We start from the raw sequence: 20,945 nt of genomic DNA, 5'->3' as shown, positions 1-20,945 counted from the left end.
AGTGTAAAACTAATACAGTCATCAAGACAGGACCCACACATTGCATTCATACTGACAAATAAGAAAGGCCACATTATCCCTGCCAATAGTTGGAGTAGGATGATTGCAGAGTATCCTGCCTCAAACTGTCAGGATGTTCATATTCTAGCTCACAAACTACTAGGCTTGGGCAGTATATCGTATATACCATATACCATGGTATTTGGAAATAGCCAGGAGATGGCTTTTCAATACTGTCAATACCTTTGGAACTATGTCTTTGAAGTTTTGAAATACATTTCAATATTTGTAGCTACCTTTTAAGTAAATACCTGCAGTCAACTTGTGCAATACGTTAGGAGAAAAATCAGATCGCGTTCTTCATTTCCCTTACCATAGTTCCCCAGAACAGTTGAGCCAGTCACGTTTTTGTTTGTAAATAGTACAATGGGAGAAAGCGGGAGCTGTTAAGTCCAGCTGTGTATTGACAGGGGTTGCTTTTTATATTGAAAGTCAACAGTGTTTTTTTGCTTCAACAGAGTGATCAGGGACGTGCAACTATAGTTTTCCTTCACAGAAAATACATTAGTGCAACACATTCAGCAGAAAATAGTTTAATTTATATCAGATGACAACAGGAGTTCAACGCTATTTGGCTGGCAGCAACACAAGTAAATTAGCTTACAGTGAAAAAGCAAGATATTTTTTTCAAAAACGATGCATGGCCATCATATTTCTAATGTTTATCATTAATGTTTTGCTTAAAGTTAATCTTGCATTTTACTGGAGAAAAGTAGGCTGGCTTCACCAAGGAAAGAACTGGAGTGAAGTAGCTCCACATCAGTCAGAGCGCTGTCTGCTGATAAGAATGCAAGTTCATGAATTATCATCTGAGTGAAGTGCAACTGAAGCACGAAATTAGTCTGCAAGATATTTCTTATGCGTTTGATCTTTCTTTCCTGTGTGAAAGCACTGAATTCTGCATTAATGCAACCCTTAAATTGAATTTGCTAGTTAATCTGCGTATGTGGCTGAATTAGTAAGGTGACGGTGCATCATATTGTGTTAGCTTTCTGCCATGTTTAAGAAGTCAAAGCCCTTTGGATGAGTTATTTGAACAGCTGCCACCATCTTGATTTCCTTGCATTTTTTCTCCTCTGATCTCGCCCCATCTTCTCCTCTCCCCATCTTCTCCTCTCCGCTCAGAGCACAGCAGGCAGGCCCGTTGCCCTAGCAACTCCAGACTCTACACATACTCTATACAGACACAGGTGTAGCCTACACATGCTGCTCCAGAGCCAGTACTGTTCTTCCTTCAAACAAGCATGCATCAATATTTGGTTAATTTGCACAATGTTTCTTGTTCACATTCGCTTGTAAATGTCCAAACTCACCAAAAATGACATTCAGTAGCTCTTACTTACACTACCGTTCAAAAGTTTAAGTCACTTAGTCCTTGTTTTTGAAAGAAAAGCACATTTATTTTGTGCATTAAAACTTCTTAAGGCTAGGGGGCAGTATTTTCGTTTTTGGCTAAAAAACGTACCCATTTGAAACTGCCTATTTCTCAGCCCCCGGAAACTAGAATATGCATATAATTGTCAGATTAGGATAGAAAACACTCTAAAGTTTCCAAAACTGTCTTAATATTGTCTGTGAGTTTAACAGAACTGATATTGCAGGCGAAGACCGGAGGAAAATCCAATCAGGAAGTGCCTCTTTTTTGAAACCTCTCTGTTCTTATGCATGCCTAACGTGCATTTAAAGGTATATCAACCAGATTCCTTTTTTTATGGCTTCCCTAAGGTGTCAACAGTCATTAGACAAAGTTTCAGGCTTTTATTTTGAAAAATGAGCGTGAAAGATCACATTGCGTAAGTGGATAGGTGGGGGCTCTCAGAGTGAGTTGTGCGCAACAGAGAAAGGCTGCCATTGTTTCTCCCGGTCCTAATGAAAAACCAACACTTCCGGTTGATATATTATCGAATATATATTTGAAAAACATCCTGAGGATTGATTATAAAAAACGTTTGACATGTTTCTGAGGACATTATGGATATTATTTGGCATTTCCGTATGCGTTTTCGTGACCGCTCTTTCCGGTGGATTTCGGAGCATAACGCACCAAACGAACGGAGGTATTTGGATATAAAAGTAATATTTATCGAACAAAAATAACATTTGTTGTGTAACTGGGAGTCTCGTGAGTGGAACCACCCGAAGATTATCAAAGGTAAGCGATTAATTTGATTGCTTTTCTTACTTTTTCGTGACCAAGCTAACCAAGCTAATATAAGGCTAAGCTAATGTAGCATAGTAAGCTACACTCACAAAAGCTTGGATTTCTTTCGTTGTAAAATATATTTTCAAAATCTGACGCGATAGGTCGATTAACAACAAGGTAAGCTGTGTTTTGGTATATTTCACTTGTGATTGCATGATTATAAATATTTTAATAAATATTTTTTAATCTGATACGTTTGGAAATTTCCGTCTTCCTTTCAGGACCTGAATGAGGCTGTCGTTTTTTTCTTCATGACGCACAACCCAAATGGCGTTTTTTTGTGATAAAAGTAATATTTATCGAACAAAAAGAAGATTTGTTGTGTAACTGGGAGTCTCGTGAGTGGAAACGTCTGAAGATTATCTAAGGTAAGCGATGAATTTGATTGTTTTTCACGCTTTCGTGACTATGCTAATTTGGGGTTAGCTGATGTAGCATTGAAAACTACACTCACAAAAGCTTGGATTTCTTTCGCTGTAAAATATATTTTCAAAATCTGACACCATAGGTGGATTAACAACAAGCTAAGCTGTGTTTTGGTATATTTCACTTGTGATTGCATGATTATAAATATTTTTAGTAATATTATTTGACTGTGGCGCTATGCTATTCAGCGTTGCTGATGACAATTATCCCGGATCCGGGATGGGTTGTTCAGAAAATACAGTGTAGACATTGTTAATGTTGTAAATGACTATTGTAGCTGGAAACGGCAGATTTTTTATGGAATATCTACATAGGCGTACAGAGGCCCATTATCAGCAACCATCACTCTTGTGTTCCAAAGGCACGTTGGCACTTCATTGAATAGTACCCGCAAAACACCAGTCTCAACGTCAACAGTGAAGAGGTGACTCCGGGATGCTGGCCTTCTAGGCAGAGTTCCTCCTTCCAGTGTCTGTGTTCTTTTGGCCATCTTAAACTTTTCTTTTTATTGGCCAGTCTGAGATATGGCTTTTTCTTTGCAACTCTGCCTAGAAGGCCAGCATCCCGGAGTCGCCTCTTCACTGTTAACGTTGAGACTGGTGTTTTTAGTCAATGAATACCTCCTTTTCCTGTAGTCTACAATCATCTCCTTTGTCTTGATCACGTTAAGGGACAGGTTGTTGTCCTTGCACCACACGGTCAGGTCTCTGACCTCCTCCCTATAGGCTGTCTCATCGTTGTCGGTGATCAGGCCTACTGTTGTCATCAACAAACTTAATGATGGTGCTGGAGTTGTACACGGCCAGGCATGACTCCAGCACCATCATTAAGTTTGCTGATGACACAACAGTGGTAGGAAGTACAGGAGGTGACTAAGCACTCACCCCTGAGGGGCCCCCATGTTGAGGATTAGTGTGGCAGATGTGTTGTTACCTACCCTTACCACCTGGAGGCGGCCCGTCAGGAAGTCCAGGATCCAGTAGCAGTGGGAGGTGTTTAGTCCCAGGGTCCATAGCTTAATGATGAGCATTGAGGGCACTATGGTGTTGAACGCTGAGCTGTAGTCAATCGGCTGCGGAGAGCGTGACCACACAGTCGTCCGGAACAGCTGATGCTCTCATGCATGTTTCAGTGTTACTTGCCTCGAAGCGAGCATATTTAGCTCGTCTGTTAGGCTCGTGTCACTGAGCAGCTCTCGGCTGTGCTTCCCTTTGTAGTCTGTAATGGTTTGCAAGCCCTGCCACATCCGAAGAGCGTCGGAGCCTATGTAGTACGATTCGATCTTAGTCCTGTATTGATGCTTTGTCGGTTTGATGGTTTGTCGGAGGGCATAGCGGGATTTCTTATAAGCTTCCGGGTTAGAGTCCCGCTCCTTGAAAGCGGCAGCTCTACCCGTTAGCTCAGTTGAATGTTGCCTGTAATCCATGGCTTCTGGTTGGGGTATGTACGTACAGTCACTGTGGGGACGACATCCTCAGTGCACTTATTGATAAAGCCAGTGACTGATGTGGTGTACTCCTAAATGCCATCGGAAGAATCCCGGAACATATTCCACTCTGTGCTAGCAAAACAGTCCAGTAGTTTAGCATCTGCTTCATCTGACCACTTTTTTATACATCAAGTCTTTTTTTATACACCGAGTCTTTTTATAGACCGAGTCACTGGTGCTTCCTCCTTTCATTTTTGATTGTGAGCAGGAATCAGGAGGATAGAATTATGGTCAGCTTTGCCAAATGGAGGGCGAGGGAGAGCTTTGTACGCGTCTCTGTGTGTGGAGTAAAGGTGGTCTAGAAATGTTTTCCCTCTGGTTGCACATTTAACATGCTGATACCCACACATTATTCTTAGTAATGTATTGTAAAATGGTAATGTAATAATGGAGAAATGTTTTGTATGATGTCATGTTTTATTTCTGTTTGGGCCACAGGAACAGTAGGTGCTGCCTTGGCAACAGCTAATGGGGATCCTAATAAAATACTAAATACTTCTCGAAGTAGAGGATGTGCGCCAGATGTCACTGGTCCTGCTAAGTGGACTGTCAAATAAAAATTAAGTGTGCCATTATGACAAACAGTCAGTCACTAAAGGATGTGGAGGGAGTTATAGAAGTGTTTGTTTGCAAAGTTCATAAACAAATATTGTGTAACTAAATCTCATTTTCATATAGAGTGAATCATTTCAATCACAGGGCCTCATGATAGACAACCGATTGTGAAAACCATAATAAAGGGCAGGAAAAATAGGTTGATTTAATGTTTTGAAGAAAATACAACTTTATGTAATTGTTATTTTAAGTTATTTTATAAGGTATATCAATACATTTTACTCATACATAAATACTTTCTTGAAGAACTTTTGAAAGAATAAGGGCATTAAAAAAATTATATTTCAGTTAAAACAAGGGGAAAATGTAACGTGTCAGCATGATAGGTTGTAGCATGAATTAGCATCAAAGCTTGTGATGTCACCAAGGTTTCTGTCAGATGTGCATAAGTGCTGTACAATCAGTGTCTCCCACTCTCTCTCTCTCATACACACACACAGGCACATTAACAAAAGCACGCTCAGTAGCCCTGTTTATACCTGGTTCTAACATGCGTCCTTTGTCCTGATCCAGACTGGTTGCATAGACTAGACGTAACATAGTAAATGTAAATCCAGGACACTCAAATTAGTATCATACAGGTATGTTACGTTTGATATGGTTAGATAATAGTTCTTTCTGTGAGATGTTACCCCACTCTTCCACCAAGGCACTTGCAAGTTCCCAGACATTTCTGGGGGGAATGGCCCAAGTCCTCACCCTCTGATCCAACAGGTCTCAGACGTGCTCAATGGAATGGCTCTTCGCTGGCCATAACAGAACACTGACATTCATGTCTTGCAGGAAATCATGCACAGAATGAGCAGTATGGCTGGTGGCATTGTCATGCTGGAAGGTCATGTCAGGATGAGCCTGCAGGAAGGGTACCACATGAGGGGGGAGGATGTCTTCCCTGTAACGTACAGTGTTGAGATTGCCTGCAATGACAACAAGCTCAGTCTGATGATGCTGTGACACACCGCCCCAGACCATGATGGACCCTCCACCTCCAAATCGATCCCTCTCCAGAGTACAGGCCTCGGTGTAACGCTCATTCCTTCGATGATAAACGAGAATCCGACCATCACCCCTGGTGAGACAAAACCGCGACTCATCAGTGAAGAGCACTTTTTGCCAGTCCTGTCTGGTCCAGCGACAGTGGGTTTGTGCCCATAGGCGACGTTGTTGCCGGTGATGTCTGGTGAGGACCTGCCTTACAACAGGCCTACAAGCCCTCAGTCCAGCCTCTCTCAGCCTATTGCGGGCAGTCTGAGCACTGATGGAGGGATTGTGCGTTCCTGGTGTAACTCGGGCAGTTGTTGCCATCCTGTACCTGTCCCGCAGGTGTGATGTTCTGATGTACCAATCCTGTGCAGGTGTTGTTACACGTGGTCTGCCACTGCAAGGACGATCAGCTGTCCATCTTGTCTCCCTGTAGCGCTGTCTTAGGCGTCTCACAGTACGGACATTGCAATTTATTGCCCTGGCCACATCTGCAGTCCTCATGCCTCCTTGCAGCATGCCTAAGGCACGTTCACGCAGATGAGCAGGGACCCTGGGCATCTTTCTTTTGGTGTTTTTCAGAGTCAGTAGAAAGGCCTCTTTATTGTGAAGTTAATTGCCTACCATCTGTAAGCTGTTAGTGTCTTAACGACCATTCCACAGGTGCATGTTCATTAATTGTTTATGGTTCATTGAACAAGCATGGGAAACAGTGTTTAAACCCTTTACAATGAAGATCTGTGAAGTTATTTGTATTTTTACGAATTATCTTTGAAAGACAGGGTTCTTTAGGTTAGTTTAGGTTAGTTACTTAAGTCAAAAACGAAAGGAGGGTATTATAACTCAAAAGTCTAGTAACCCAAAGGTTACGTGTTTGAATCTCATCACGGACAACTAGCATTTTAGGTAATTAGCAACTACTTACTACTTTTTTGCTACTTTGCACCTACATAGCATATTAGCTAACCATTCCCCTAACCTTAACCTTAACCCTTTTAGCTAACCCTTTTAGCTAACTCTAACCTTAACCCTTTAACCTAAATCCTAACCTTAACCCTAATCCTAACCCCTAACCCATAGAGCTAAACTGGTTACCAACGTAATTTAATCAGTAAAAATACATATTTTGTCGTACCGGTGGTATATGGTCTGATATACCATGGCTGTCAGCCAATCAGTATTCAGGGCTCGAACCACCCAGTTTCTAATTATATTTATATTCCGGACTCTGACATTGCTCGTTCTGAAATTTCTTGATTTTTATTTTGGGGGATTTGTGTGTATTGTTCAGTATTACTGCACTATTGTAGCAAGAAATATAAGCATTTTGCTGCATCTACAACATATGAGTACGATACGATAAAATTAGATTAGATTTTGATTTTATCTCATCCACATTATGATTGTGTCCACATTTTTAGACAGGTGTAGATGTTTAAAAGACGCATTGTGATATTATAAGTGTAAACAGACCATATCAGGATGTAGGACGCATGTTAAACACAGGTATAAACGGAGCTATAGACATACACACGATGTCCCCTGGCGCATCTCTGCATTGGATTTGTTTGTCACTTTTCCTCTGACTAATTCTGACGAGACCCTTATTGAGAATTTACTATTCCAACGCCAGTACGATACGCAACAAGCCACCTGTTAGGACACTGAGAATTAACAGTCATTTAGAAAGGCCCATTTGAATTTCCAATAGCTTGATTTATTCCTAAATAAAAACGTGTCAAATGTCACTGCATAAATATGGTCGTGTTCAAAACCACACACAAGCTGTAGCTTATTTTCTCCCTGCTCCATCTGTCCATGTCATGTCCAACTGATATTGGTTTCAAGGTTTATTTCAAGGTATTTATTATCATAAACCATGTTTCTATGCACAGTTTTTATGCGAGTAAAGTCATACAGTATAAAAAAAGTCACTACGATTGTGATGGAAACAAGAAGTTTCGGTACAATTTTATAAATGCCTACAGATAATTTGTTTGTTCGACATGGTGGGATCTTTTTGTGAGAGGTAAAATGAACTATGCGAAACACATTGAACTTTAGATATGTATTCGGTACATGAAACCTTTTAAGCAAAAAATAACATTTTGTGTGCACAATGTCATCACGCAGCAAGTCTGTTTGGTGGAAACACCACTGGTGAGAAAGTTTGCATATTTTTCTTTATGCATATTTTAGAATATTTGCATGTAAATCTGTTGCCAATTGGATGGAACCCTGAACGATTGTTCCATTCAGAATTTTGGTCTCTTTCCCAGTTCCCCCACCACTGCCATAGCTCTGTGAACGATTGTTCCATTCAGAATTTTGGTCTCTTTCCCAGTTCCCCCACCACTGCCATAGCTCTGTGAACGATTGTTCCATTCAGAATTTTGGTCTCTTTCCCAGTTCCCCCACCACTGCCATAGCTCTGTGAACGATTGTTCCATTCAGAATTTTGGTCTCTTTCCCAGTTCCCCCACCACTGCCATAGCTCTACAGTAGACTATGTATGGAATAATTGGTCGGTCTAAGAAATGTGTTTACCAAGCTGCACCATTGTAGGCTAATGTAACAATATCATTGGGAATCCTGTTTCCTCTCCCAACTAGTTGCACTGGCTGTGGTTGTGACATCACATAATTTCCATACAGCCAGGAGGGTAGATATTGTTATTTTTGCTCCATTCATTTAAAGGCTCCCCATGACTTCTCACTGTTGCTCCATTTTGTTTTCTGCCTTGCATATGAACAGCTGGTTTAGTGTAACAGTCATAAATATTCAGAGCAATTAGCTGTGGCATCGCTGTAAAGGACTGACAGCTTCTTTAGCTCATGTTCAGAGGTCCTGCTTGATGTGCCATAAACAAAATGGAAGATTTCTGATGCAGCTCATCACTCTGGGTCTTACAATGCTTGCTCTCTCTTTCTCTCTCTCTCTGTGTCTGCCTGTCTGTCTAATAACCTGTCACAAGCACATCACTCTGGATCAATGTCACACATTTTGTTTCACATTTAGTCAAACATTTCTCTATTACTCACTATTTCTGTTCCTTCTTTCTTTTTTAACATTGCCATCCCTCTTCTCAGTCTCTTGTCTGATTGGGATGCAAACAGTTAATTAAGGGGAGACCACTTGCATGACCTAAAATTAGTTGAGAACACTTACAAATTATCTTTCGGCCTATGTTATGGAAATACAGGTTTAGGATGTGTTTTTAGAGACAATTATTGAAGTCATTGGCATTATATGTAATGAAATGGTTATATTTCTCTGTAATGCATATGCTTGGAATGTCTATGGTGTCACATTTCATATAGGCCTAGGCAAAAACCTGACAGTGGATAGGCTTGTCAAGAGCGTTTTCCAGACAACTCCTTGAAGTACAGTGGCAAGAAAAAGTATGTGAACCCTTTGGAATTACTTGGATTTCTGCATAAATTGGTCATCACATTTGATCTGATCTTCATCTAAGTCACAACAATAGACAAACATAGCGTGCTTAAACTGTATTGTATTTTTCTTGTCTATATTGAATACATAATTTAAACATTCACAGTATAGGTTGGAAAAAGTATGTGAACCCCTAGGCTAATGACTTCTCCAAAAGCTAATTGGAGTCAGGAGTCAGCAAATCTGGAGTCCAATCAATGAGACGAGATTGGAGATGTTGGTTAGAGCTGCCTTGCCCTATAAAAAACACTCACAAAATTTGAGTTTGCTATTCACAAGAAGCATTGCTAGATGTGAACCATGCCTCGAACAAAAGAGATCTCAGAAGACCTAAGATTAAGAATTGTTTGCTTGCATAAAGCTGGAAAGGGTTACAAAAGTATCTCTAAAGGCCTTGATGTTCATCAGTCCACAGTAAGACACATTGTCTATAAATGGAGAAAGTTCAGCACTGTTGCTACTCTCCCTAGGAGTGGCTGTACTGCAAAGATGACTGCAAGAGCACAGCGCAGAATGCTCAATGAGGTTAAGAGTAATCCTAGAGTGTCAGCTAAAGACTTATCTGGAACATGCTAACATCTCTGTTGGTGAGTCTACAATACGTAAAACACTAAACAAGAATGGTGTTCATGGGAGGACACCACGGAAGAAGCCACTGCTGTCCAACAAAAACATTGCTACACGTCTGAAGTTTGCAAAAGTGCACCTGGATGTTCCATAGTGCTACTGGCAAGGTATTCTGTGGACAGATGAAACTACAGTTGAGTTGTTTGGAAGGAACACAAAACTGTGTGGAGAAAAGGGCACAGCACAGCACACCAACATCAAAACCTCATCCCAACTGTAAAGTATGGTGGAAGGAGCATCATGGTTTGGGGCTGCTTTGCTGGCTCAGGGCCTGGACAGCTTGCTATCATCGACGGAAAAATGAATTCCCAAGTTTATCAAAACATTTTGCAGGAGAATGTTAGGCTATCTATCCGCCAATTGAAGCTCAACAGAGGTTGGGTGATGCAACAGGACAAAGACCCAAAACACAGAAGTAAATCAACAACAGAATGGCTTCAACAGGAGAAAATACACCTTCTGGAGTGGCCCAGTCAGTGTCCTGACCTCAACCCGATTTGAGATGCTGTGGCATGACTTCAAGAGAGCAGTTCACACCAGACATCCCAAGAATATTGCTGAACTGAAACAGTTTTGTAAAGAGGAATGATCCAAAATTCCTCCTGATCGTTATGCAGGTCTGATCCGCAACTACAGAAAAAGTTTGGTTGAGGTTATTGCTTCCAAAGGAGGGTCAACCAGCTATTAAATCCAAGGGTTCACATACTTTTTCCACCCTGCACTGTGAATGTTTACGCGGTGTGTTCAATAAATACATGAAAACGTATAATTGTTTGTGTGTTATTAGTTTAAGCAGATTGTGTTTGTCTATTGTTGTGACCTAGATGAAGATCAGATACATTTTTAAAATCAATTTATGCAGAAATCCAGGTATTTCCAAAGGTTTCACATACTTTTTCTTGCCACTGTATATAAACAGACAGTGTCAGTCTCATTCATCTAATTTGCCAGTGTTATTGGTCAATTCTAATGAGTCTTTCTTTAATCAAATGGGAGAGGGATTAGCCTAATTTTGACAGTTGAATCATCGGGAGATCAGATCGGACGTTGGCGATGGTCACGGTGGGGAGAGGCAAATTATGTGATGACGTAGGCGCGAAGCTTAAGCTTTATCAGCGTTGTACCAATTTGGACGATCCCAATAAATAACGGAAAGTTCTTAGTCGTTCAAAAACAAACGAGCCATTTGAAGGAGTTCAGTTGTAGCCGTAGCCTACAGTACAAATTGGACGAAGCACTTTAGACTGAACAAGATGCCAGATTCTACTATTCCACTTCTGTGCGTCCTGGGGCTCCTCGCGCTCTCCTCTGCATGCTACATCCAGAACTGTCCGCGAGGCGGGAAGCGCTCTTTTCCTGATCTGCAAAGACCGGTAAGTTATTTTTCGATGGAAAATAATGTTTTCTAAGGAAAGTTTCTTAGTTTTGTTCGCAATAATTTTAACAGTTGATTGGTTTTAATTGGGTTGTTCGGAAGGACGTGAGTGCTTTGGTGTATTAATAAACTTTAGGCCTATTGGTGCAAAGAATCCATTGGTTTGAAATTAAGTAGCCTATTCATTCTGTTCCGTGGTTAATGAAAATAAAACAGTTCTTACAGATAAGCATCAAATCAGCTTAATGTGAATAGCCTACAAATGAGCTCTGCCAGAGACAAAATGTAGCCTACGGATATTTTTTGGGCGACATCGTCCTTTATGTGACTCCTTGATAATGCCTGCAGTATTGAATCTTAAATAAAAGTAACTATTAATTTAAGCCACTGAAACACAGTAGGCCAATCAGCGGTGTTGTAACTTACCTGCGCTTTAGTCTTGTGTAATAACGCTTCTACACACAGCTATTTACAAAATATCCTTTCATTTTCAGTGCATGTCATGTGGCCCCGGAAACCGGGGCCTCTGCTTTGGCCCCAGTATCTGCTGTGGGGAAGGGATGGGCTGCTACGTGGGCTCCCCAGAGGCAGCTAGTTGTGCTGAGGAGAACTACCTGCACTCCCCCTGCCAGGCCAGAGGAAGAGTGTGTGGGTCTGAGGAGGGACACTGTGCTGCACCTGGGGTGTGCTGTGATGCGGGTAAGACAGTCCTCTTTCTTTGTTAGCCCTAGCCTGTCTGTCTGCTGGACTTGATAAAGACAGTAAATGGAGAGGTGCGCTTGAAACCGATGTGATATAAGTGATTTTACTAGTAAGAGGTGACTTATTGTGTAAATACTTTTGCCTATATTTAACTTTTGCATCATCCACTGGTTGGTGAGGTGACACTTCAGTTCATAGTAATGCAAAAAAAAATCCATATTGATGTTTGGTCTACTATATGAATGTTCTATCTTATTTCTACAGAGAGTTGTCTACTGGACTCAGACTGCCTAGAGGACAGTACACGTCAGCCACCCAGTGAGCAGAACAGTTCCTTGGTGGAAGGTTTGGCAGGAGATCTGCTGCAGTGGATGCTGCATGCCACCAGAAGGGAGAGACCTCAGTAACAAACCACTGGCCATCCCTCACCTGAACACACACCCAGAATAGAGCCTAGATCAGTTTCACATGCACTACTACTGCAAAAAACTTACACAGCATACACACACATCAGGACACAGGAAAGGAAGAGTGGGCTTGCTACATAAGAAAAGCAATCAGCTCTAGTACATTAAAATTTACTGTGCGTACAGTAGCCTTCAGTAAGTTTTAATTTCTAAGGCTTCAACTCAAATATGCATTGTACAATCCACTAGGGGTGGAAGGAATGTAAATATGTAGCAAATAAATATTTTCTTGCACTATTGAAATGTGTTTTTCCTATGACTTACTGAGAGGTACAGTAATAAGCAAACAGCACCTTTATTGGGATTATTCACCACAAAATCAAAGGGTTCTCGTCAGGGTTGGTGCCAATAATTCAGTCTAAATTCCAGTGAATTCATGAATAGATTTGCACTCCTATGGACAACTTTTTAAATTCAACAGTCTGGAATACACATTAGGTAGGAAAGATTTGGCACCATATAATCTGATTTTAGGGTGAAGTATCCTTTTCAGGTAATACTGTAATGGGGATGTATAAAAAAGCTGACAGGTTATTGATAAGGTCTTTATATCTTTACCTTACTTTGATAATACAACCATAAAAATGTGTCAGATGAACACAGACTTGTAAGTCAATTGTGTAATATTTAACCCCCTGCATTACCAGGGATAACATGAACAGATACAACAACAAAAAATACCCACTTGAACATTTCATTTCCAAAATCTGGATAAAGTATTTTGTTTATTAGAAAAATTATACAAAATAAATTACAAACGATCACAGATCAGTTGAAATGAAAACACAGAAACATTTGGGTCGTTGACAGAATGAAAGAGAAAGACATGAACTCTAGTAAGGTCTCACCAGGCACAACTTAGCTACAGCAGTTCAAGGTTATACAAAGAGTATAAAAAACATTAGGAACATCTGATCTTTCCATGATAGACTGACCAGGTGAATCCAGGGGAAAGCTATGATCCCTTTATGTCACTTGTTAAATCCACTTCAAATCAGTGTAGATGAAGGGCAAGAGATGTTAAAGTATTTTTAAGCCTTGAGACAATTGAGACATTGTGTATTTGTGACATTCAGAGGGTGAATGGGCAAGACAAAAGATGCCTTTGAACGGGGTATTAGTACTAGTAGGTGCCAGGCACACCGGTTTAAGTGTGTCAAGAACCGCAATGCTGCTGGGTTTGTCACGCTCAACAGTTTCCGATCTATATCAAGAATGGTCCACCACCCAAAGGATACCCAGCCAACTTGACACAAATGTGGGAAGCATTGGAGTCAACATGGGCCAGCATCCCTGTGGAATGCTTTCGACACCGTGTAGAGTCCATGCACCGACGAATTAAGGCTGTTCTGAGGGAAAAATGGGGTGCAAATCAATATTAGGAAAGGTGTTCTTAATGTTTTGTGCACTCAGTGTATTAACGTTAACACAACATTCAACACATTGTGTGGCACGGGCTGCTATGGTACATGAAACTCATACAGTACATTCAGAAACTATTCAGACCCCTTCCCCTTTTCCACATTTTGTTACGTTACAGCCTTATTCTAAAATTGATTAAATGAACACATTTCCCCATAAAATCTACACACAATACACCATAATGAGAAAGTGAAAACATGTTTTTAGAAATTGTAGCAAATTTATATACACTACCGGTCAAAAGTTTTAGAACACGTACTCATTCAAGGGTTTTTCTTTATTTTTACTATTTTCTACATTGTAGAATAATAGTGAAGACATCAAAACTATGACATAACACATATGGAATCATGTAGTAACCAAAAAAGTGGTAAACAATATATTTTATATTTGAGATTCTTCAAAATCATCAAGACCCTTTGTCTTGATGACAGCTTTGCACGCTCTTGGCATTTTCTCAACCAGCTTCATGAGGTAGTCACCTGGATTAATGTGGAATTTCCTTCATGCGTGAGCCAATCAGTTGTGTTGTGACAAGGTAGAGGTGGTATACAGAAGATAGCCTTATTTGGTAAAAGACCAAGTCCATATTATGGCAAGAACAGCTCAAATAAGCAAATAGAAACGACAGTCCATCATTACTTTAAGACATGAAGGTCAGTCAATCCGGAAAATTTCAAGAACTTTTAAAGTTTCCTCAAGTGCAGTCGCAAAAACCATCAAGGACTATGATGAAACTGTCTCTCATGAGGACAACCACAGAAATGGAAGTACCAGAGTTACCTCTGCTGCAGAGGATAAGTTAATTTGAGTTACCAGCCTCAGAAATTGGAGCCCAAATAAATGCCTCACAGTTCAACATCCTGTTCAGAGGAGACTGCGTAAATCTGGCCTTCATAGTAGAATTGCTGCAAAGAAACCACTACTAAAGGACACCAATAAGAATAAGAGATTTGCTTGGGACAAGAAACAGGAGCAATGGACATTAGACCGGTGGAAATGTGTCCATTGGTCTGGAGTTCAAATTGGAGATTTTTGGTTCCAACCGCCGTGTCTTTGTGAGACGCGGTGTGGATGAAGGAATGATCTCTGCATGTGTATTTCCCACCGTAAAGCATGGAGGAGGTGTTATGGTGTTGGGGTGCTTTGCTGGTTACACTGACTGATTTATTTAGAATTCAAGGCACACGTAACCAGCATGGCTACAGACAATGACCCAACTCACATCCAGGCTGTTTAAGGGCTATTTGACCAAGGAGAGTGATGGAGTGCTGCATCACATGACCTGGCCTCCACAATCCCCGACCTCAACCAAATTGAGATGGTTTGGGATGAGTCGGACTGCAGAGTGAAAGAAAAGCAGCCAACAAGTGCTCAGCAATTGTGGGAACTCCTTCAAGACTGTTGGAAAAGCATTCCAGGTGAAGCAGGTTGAGAGAATGCCAAGCGTGTGCAAAGCTGCCATCAATGCAAAGCTTGGCTATTTGAAGAAACTCAAACATAAAATATATTTTGATTTGTTTAACACTTTTTTGGTTACTAAATTATTCCATGTGTTATTTCATAGTTTTGATGTCTTCACTATTATTCTACAATGTAGAAAATAGTAAAAATAAAGAAAAACCCTTGAATGAGTAGGTGTTCTAAAACTTTTGGCCGGTAGTGTATATAAAAAATAAAAATAAAATAAGTATTCAGACCTTTTCCTATGAGAGTCAAAATTGAGCTCAGGTGCATCCTGTTTCCATTGATCATCCTTGAGATGTTTCCACAACTTGATTGGAGTCCACCTGTGGTTAATTCAAATGATTGGACATGATTTGGAAAGGCACACACTTGTCTATGTAAGGTCCCACAGTTGACAGTGCATGTTAGAGCAAACACCAAGCCATGAGGTCAAAGGAATTGTCCGTGACAGGATTGGGTCGAGGCACAGATCTGGGCAAGGGTACCAAAAAATTACTGCAGCATTGAAGTTCCCCAAGAACCTAATGGCCTCCATCATTCTTAAATGGAAGAAGTTTGGAACCACCAAGACTCTTCCTAGAGCTGACCGCTGGGCCAAACTGAGAAATCGAAGAAGGGCCTTGGTCAGGAAGGTGAACAAGAATCCGATGGTCACTCTGACAGAGCTCCAGAGTTCCTCTGTGGAAATGGGAGAACCTTCCAGAAGGACAACCATCTCTGTAGCACTCCACCAATCAGGCCTTTATGTTAGAGTGGCCAGACGGAAGCCACTCCTCAGTAAAAGGCACATGATAGCCCGCTGGGAGTTTGCCAAAAGGCACTTATAGGATTCTCAGATCATGAGAAACAAGATTATTTGGTCTGATGAAACCAAGATTGAACTATTTGGCCTGAATGCCAAGCGTCACGGCTGGAGGAAAGCTGCCACCACCATGAAGCAAACATCTATGGAGAGACCTGAAAATAGCTGTGCAGCGATGCTCCCCATCCAACCTGACAGAGCTTGAGAGGACCTACAGAGAATGGGAGAAACTCCCCAAATACAGGTGTGCCAAGCGTCATACCCAAGACGACTCATGGCTGTAAAGGTGCTTCAACAAAATACTGAGTAAAGGGTCTGAATACTTATGTAAATGTAATATTTCCATTGATTTGTAATAATTTAGCATAATTTTTTTTAAATTATTTGTCATTATGGGGTATTGTGTGTAGATTGATGAGGGAAAAAACAATATAATCAATTTTAGAATAAGGCTGTAATGTAACAAAATGTGGAAAAGGTCAAGGGGTCTGAATACTTTGAGTGCACCGTATGTGCTGTGAGAAGCATTGAAAAGACATACTTTTTATGGGACAAGATTCCTCACTAATACTCCCAATCATTACATTTCACTGAACACTTCCTCTCTTCCATAGTCCCATATACTTCACTGTGAGTTAGGGTAGATGTCAGTCTCCTTATAAACTGTATTATCCAGATTATTAAAAACAAACAGAACAGACCTTTCTTCGTGAGGCCACTTCATGTAAACACATCTTTCTGCACTCAGACATTCTTGAACATGAACATAATAACAATATTGCATCTGAAAAGCTGAACATAAACCCCAGTTACTGAAAAAACACCAAATAAAATGCACATTGTGTAACTGGTTGTGGATCACTGACAAAGAAGTGGCTACGGAAGTGGTTCAAAACACATTCTGGAACAAAACTAGCCCTCGATCTGTTATAACACTGTCTTCGATCTGTTATAATACTACATAGCCAAGTCAAATGGTGAGGACCTCAAGGTCAGTCCAAGCAGTGCAATCTCTCATAGGTAAAGAGGGAGAAAATACATCTAATGACCACATTGCCAACTGGTAATAATATTTAATAAAAAAATAATCAAATGGGCATAGCAAAAGAACAGGCCAAAGCTGCGTAAAATTAAACAAAAGTTTGGTGCATTTTAAATTAAGAAATGGGTCTGTCCAAGAGTGAGGAGTTATTTTGTCTGATTTCCTTAAACACTGCAAATTATATTTCTGGAGTCATGTTGTGTGTAACCTGTGGTTATCTGATGATAAAGATGGGGCCTGTTGTACCTTGTGTTGCTGTGGTAGCTGCTGTGGTTTCCCTGAGAGTCCCTCCCACAGCAGCAGCAGCTGGCCCCCAGCCTGAGGCTCCAACTCCTACATGAACCAGCGAGAGATAAGAGATAAAGTGAGGAGGGGCAGTGAGATGGGAAAAAAATTGTCCCATTCCAGTCATAGAAATATACAGACCAAAGATGGAAATGAGCTACACTATATATACACAAAAGTATGTGGACACCCCTTCAAATTAGTGGATTCGGCTACTACAGCCAAACCAGTTGTTGACAGGTGTATAAAATCGAGCACACAGGCATGCAATCTCCATAGACAAACATTGTCAGTAGAATGGCCTTACTGAAGAGCTCAGTGACTTTCAATGTAGCACCTTTCCAACAAGTCAGTTCGTAACATTTATGCCCTGCTAGAGCTGCCCCGGTCAACTGTAAGTGCTGTTATTGTGGCTCAGCCGTGAAGTGGTAGGCCACACAAGCTCACAGAACGGGACCGCCAAGTGTTGAAGCGCATAGAACGTAAAAACCGTCTGTCTTCGGTTGCAACATTTGCTACCGAGTTCTAAACTGCCTCTGGAGGTAACGTCAGCACAATAACTATTCGTCACTAGCCTAGCTAACAATAGACTAACAGCAACGCACAAGCCTAAGATCACCATGCGCAATGCCAAGGGTCGGCATTGTGGTGTAAATCTCACCGCCATTGGACTCTGGAAACGTGTTTTCTGGAGTGATGAATCACGCTTCACCATCTGGCATTCCGACGGACTAATCTGGGTTTGGCGGATTCCAGGAGAACGCTACCAGTCCCAATGCATAGTGCTAACTATACAGTTTGGTGGAGGAGGAATAATGGTCATGGCTGTTTTTCATGGTTCGGGCTAGCCCCTCTTAACGCTACAGCATACAATGACATTCTAGACAATTCTGTGCTTCCAACTTTGTGGCAACAGTTTGGGGAAGGCTCTTTCCTGTTTCATCATGACAATGCCCCCGTGCACAAAGCGAGGTCCATACAGAAATGGTTTGTCGAGATCGGTGTGGAAGAACTTGACTGGCCTGCACAGAGCCCTGACCTCAACCCCATCGAACACCTTTGGGATGAATTGGAACGCTGACTGCGAGCCAGGCCTAATCGCCCAACATCAGTGCCCGACCTCACTAATGCTCTTGTGGCTGAATGGAAGCAAGTCCCCGCAGCAATGTTCCAACATCTAGTGGAAAGCCTACCCCGAAGAGTAGAGGCTGTTATAGCAGCAAACGGGGACCAACTCCTTGATTTTGGACTGAGATGTTCGACGAGCAGGTGTCCACATACTTTTGGTCATATAGTGTATGTAGCAAACTAGCAATATGGGGAGAACTATATGGGGGGACTATGTTCTGCATAGTCCCCAAGAAATAAACAAGTCATCTCACTTGAAATCTTAAATGTAAGCCATTTTGGTATGTTTGTTTAATTAGTCTTTGTATATTGAATGCTGTTTGTCGGTGGGGTCATCTTGACAATATAGAGTAAAATAGTAATGACGCATTTTTGTAGGCACTAACGGGGGAGAACTCAGCCATGGCTTGTTGGCCAAAGCCTATGGGGAAATTAATGTTATTTTTTTGGGGGGGGTTTTTGGATAAACGCTGAAAATAAGGTCTGTGGTAAACACAGGCTTAGGAGATCCTTAACGCTTTGTTCTATGAGATAATTTCCATCAGCTAACATCACTATCTGTGAATTTTGAAGCATTTGAGAAATCAAAACAATAACATAAAGGCTTAATAATTCATAAAGTACATGTTAACAGACTGATATTATCGCATAGAACAAAACGTGTAAGATCCCATAAGCCTTTGTTAAATTCAGACCTTATGTTTGGCACGCATCCTGTAAACATTTGACATTTTTTGTAATTCAGCAGATGCTCTTATCCTGAGCGACTTACAATAGTGAGTGCACACATTTTCATTTTTTTATACTGGGAATCGAACCCACAACTCTGGCTTTGCAAGCGCCACACTCTAAGAACTGAGCCACTAAGGACTTCATAGGAATGGCCAACGAACCAGAGGAAGAAAAGTCATTTTTTTTAGGACTACAAGCTGGCAAGCTCTATTGTTCTCAGATAGTGGGATCATCTTGACCTCACATCTTAACAGTAGACTGATGGGGAGTTTTGACCATAATAGCTGTAGTCTGTGAAGACATTTTCACCATATTAACAGCATAACATCTCTCTCTCTGTTCGGTTGTCTATATTGGTCCTAGTCTGTGGAGATGTTCTGACTGTATTGATGTTAGGTAACCCACCTGTCCGTCTCTGCTGATCTGCACTTTCTTGTTGTCGTTCCAGGGGTTGAGCAGCTGCTGGGCATATTGGAAGGGCAGGCTCTCCTTCCGGGTCCACTCCACACTGAAGACCCCCCCCAGCCCTGTGGAGCCCCAGTCCTGACAGCGCTCCTGTCCGATGACCGACATCATCCGCGCATAGCCCTGAGAGGCACCAAAATGACATGTTACAGTCTGCTATTCTCCATTCCACATACGCACACCACACACACATACCTGGAAATGTCCGGAGCCCTGGACAGAGAAGACCAGGAAAACCTGGCTGCTCTCCAGGAAGGCTCTGTTGAGTTTGAGCTCGTTGCTGGGCGTGGAAGACCAGATTCCTCTCTGCTGGGAGATGTCAATGTTCCTCAGGTTGCTACTCTTCATGATGAAGTAACGCACCGTCACACCTCCTGGCCGCGGGGATGGAGACTTGGAGCACTGAGGGAGAGATTGAGTTAAACTATGATAGATTTACACATGGCCAAGCTGTACTAATAAACAGGGGCGCAAACTGCTGAGGGCCCAAAAAGGTGACACTTTTTTAATTAGCACTGAAACATGCAAAAAAATCCATGCTAGGGGGAAATGTAGGTTTTAACTAATTAAACTACATGATCTACATGATCAGTCTGTGTGTAAAATAAAAAAAAGTGGTTAATGTGAACCTAACTCACAGCTAAAACAATGTAAAGAAAGCAATCCAATGTTATTTGTTGCCTAGACTTTACTGCAAATCACAGAAGTCTTGAGGAAAAAACAATACACTAATATTGCAGTTAGCCATGACAGCCTTTATAATAGAACGCTTGTGACCACACACATGAATATTGCACATAAATATTGCAAAAAAACATCTGAAAGTAGAAATAGAATGAAACAAACAGGAATTCTATTTTTGCTCTATTATAGTGGCCACTATAGGAGACATAGATCAAGTGCACAAGCCTACACGTGTGCAAAAATAACATTCACCGAGTAATCTTTTTAAATTATCCCCCTTCACTCACACACAAGTAGTACTGTCAAGTTCAACACAAAATAAACATCTTTGCTTTACTGCAGGCTATTACATTGTACACTTTCTGCCTGTGGACATCTGTTCTACAATGTGCCAGCAGAGTATGAGACCATTTGTTAGAATAATTGATCTCTTTCAGGCAGAGAGCACACCTGGCATACTCCTTTTTATCCACTGTATTGGAAAAGTGCGAAAAGTGCGAAAGAGGGTAGGTGTGAGGTG

At 41.3% G+C, this 20,945-nt stretch overlaps 2 protein-coding genes and 1 long non-coding RNA gene across 3 annotated transcripts in view; 2 read left to right on the top strand and 1 right to left on the bottom strand.

Annotated features, from left to right (window-relative positions):
- The first annotated feature begins 1,764 nt into the window (after nucleotides 1–1,764).
- LOC139543971 (uncharacterized) lies at nucleotides 1,765–20,761 on the top strand. Its single transcript, XR_011668780.1, has 3 exons — nucleotides 1,765–2,212; nucleotides 2,485–2,631; nucleotides 19,725–20,761. It is a non-coding gene; the product is annotated as an uncharacterized lncRNA (long non-coding RNA).
- LOC139543970 (vasotocin-neurophysin VT 1) lies at nucleotides 10,917–12,635 on the top strand. The gene is made up of 3 exons (XM_071350577.1): nucleotides 10,917–11,227; nucleotides 11,724–11,928; nucleotides 12,196–12,635. Exons 1-3 carry the CDS (start codon nucleotides 11,108–11,110, stop codon nucleotides 12,336–12,338), a joined length of 468 nt encoding a protein of 155 aa, XP_071206678.1. The 5' UTR covers nucleotides 10,917–11,107; the 3' UTR covers nucleotides 12,339–12,635.
- Nucleotides 13,089–20,945, bottom strand: part of LOC139543969 (3'-5' RNA helicase YTHDC2-like) — a 42,505-nt gene continuing 34,648 nt past the window's right edge. The window contains exons 29-31 of the mRNA XM_071350576.1: nucleotides 19,937–20,143; nucleotides 19,682–19,864; nucleotides 13,089–17,464 (exon numbers count right to left, since the gene is read on the bottom strand). Of these exons, the coding sequence (XP_071206677.1) occupies nucleotides 17,324–17,464; nucleotides 19,682–19,864; nucleotides 19,937–20,143 (531 nt within the window). The 3' untranslated portion in view covers nucleotides 13,089–17,323. The remainder of the gene's footprint in view (nucleotides 17,465–19,681; nucleotides 19,865–19,936; nucleotides 20,144–20,945) is intronic.

The sequence above is a fragment of the Salvelinus alpinus genome, chromosome 18 (assembly GCF_045679555.1).
Source record: "Salvelinus alpinus chromosome 18, SLU_Salpinus.1, whole genome shotgun sequence".
Classification (NCBI taxonomy): domain Eukaryota; kingdom Metazoa; phylum Chordata; class Actinopteri; order Salmoniformes; family Salmonidae; genus Salvelinus; species Salvelinus alpinus.
This window is presented reverse-complemented; position numbering and strand designations above follow the sequence as displayed.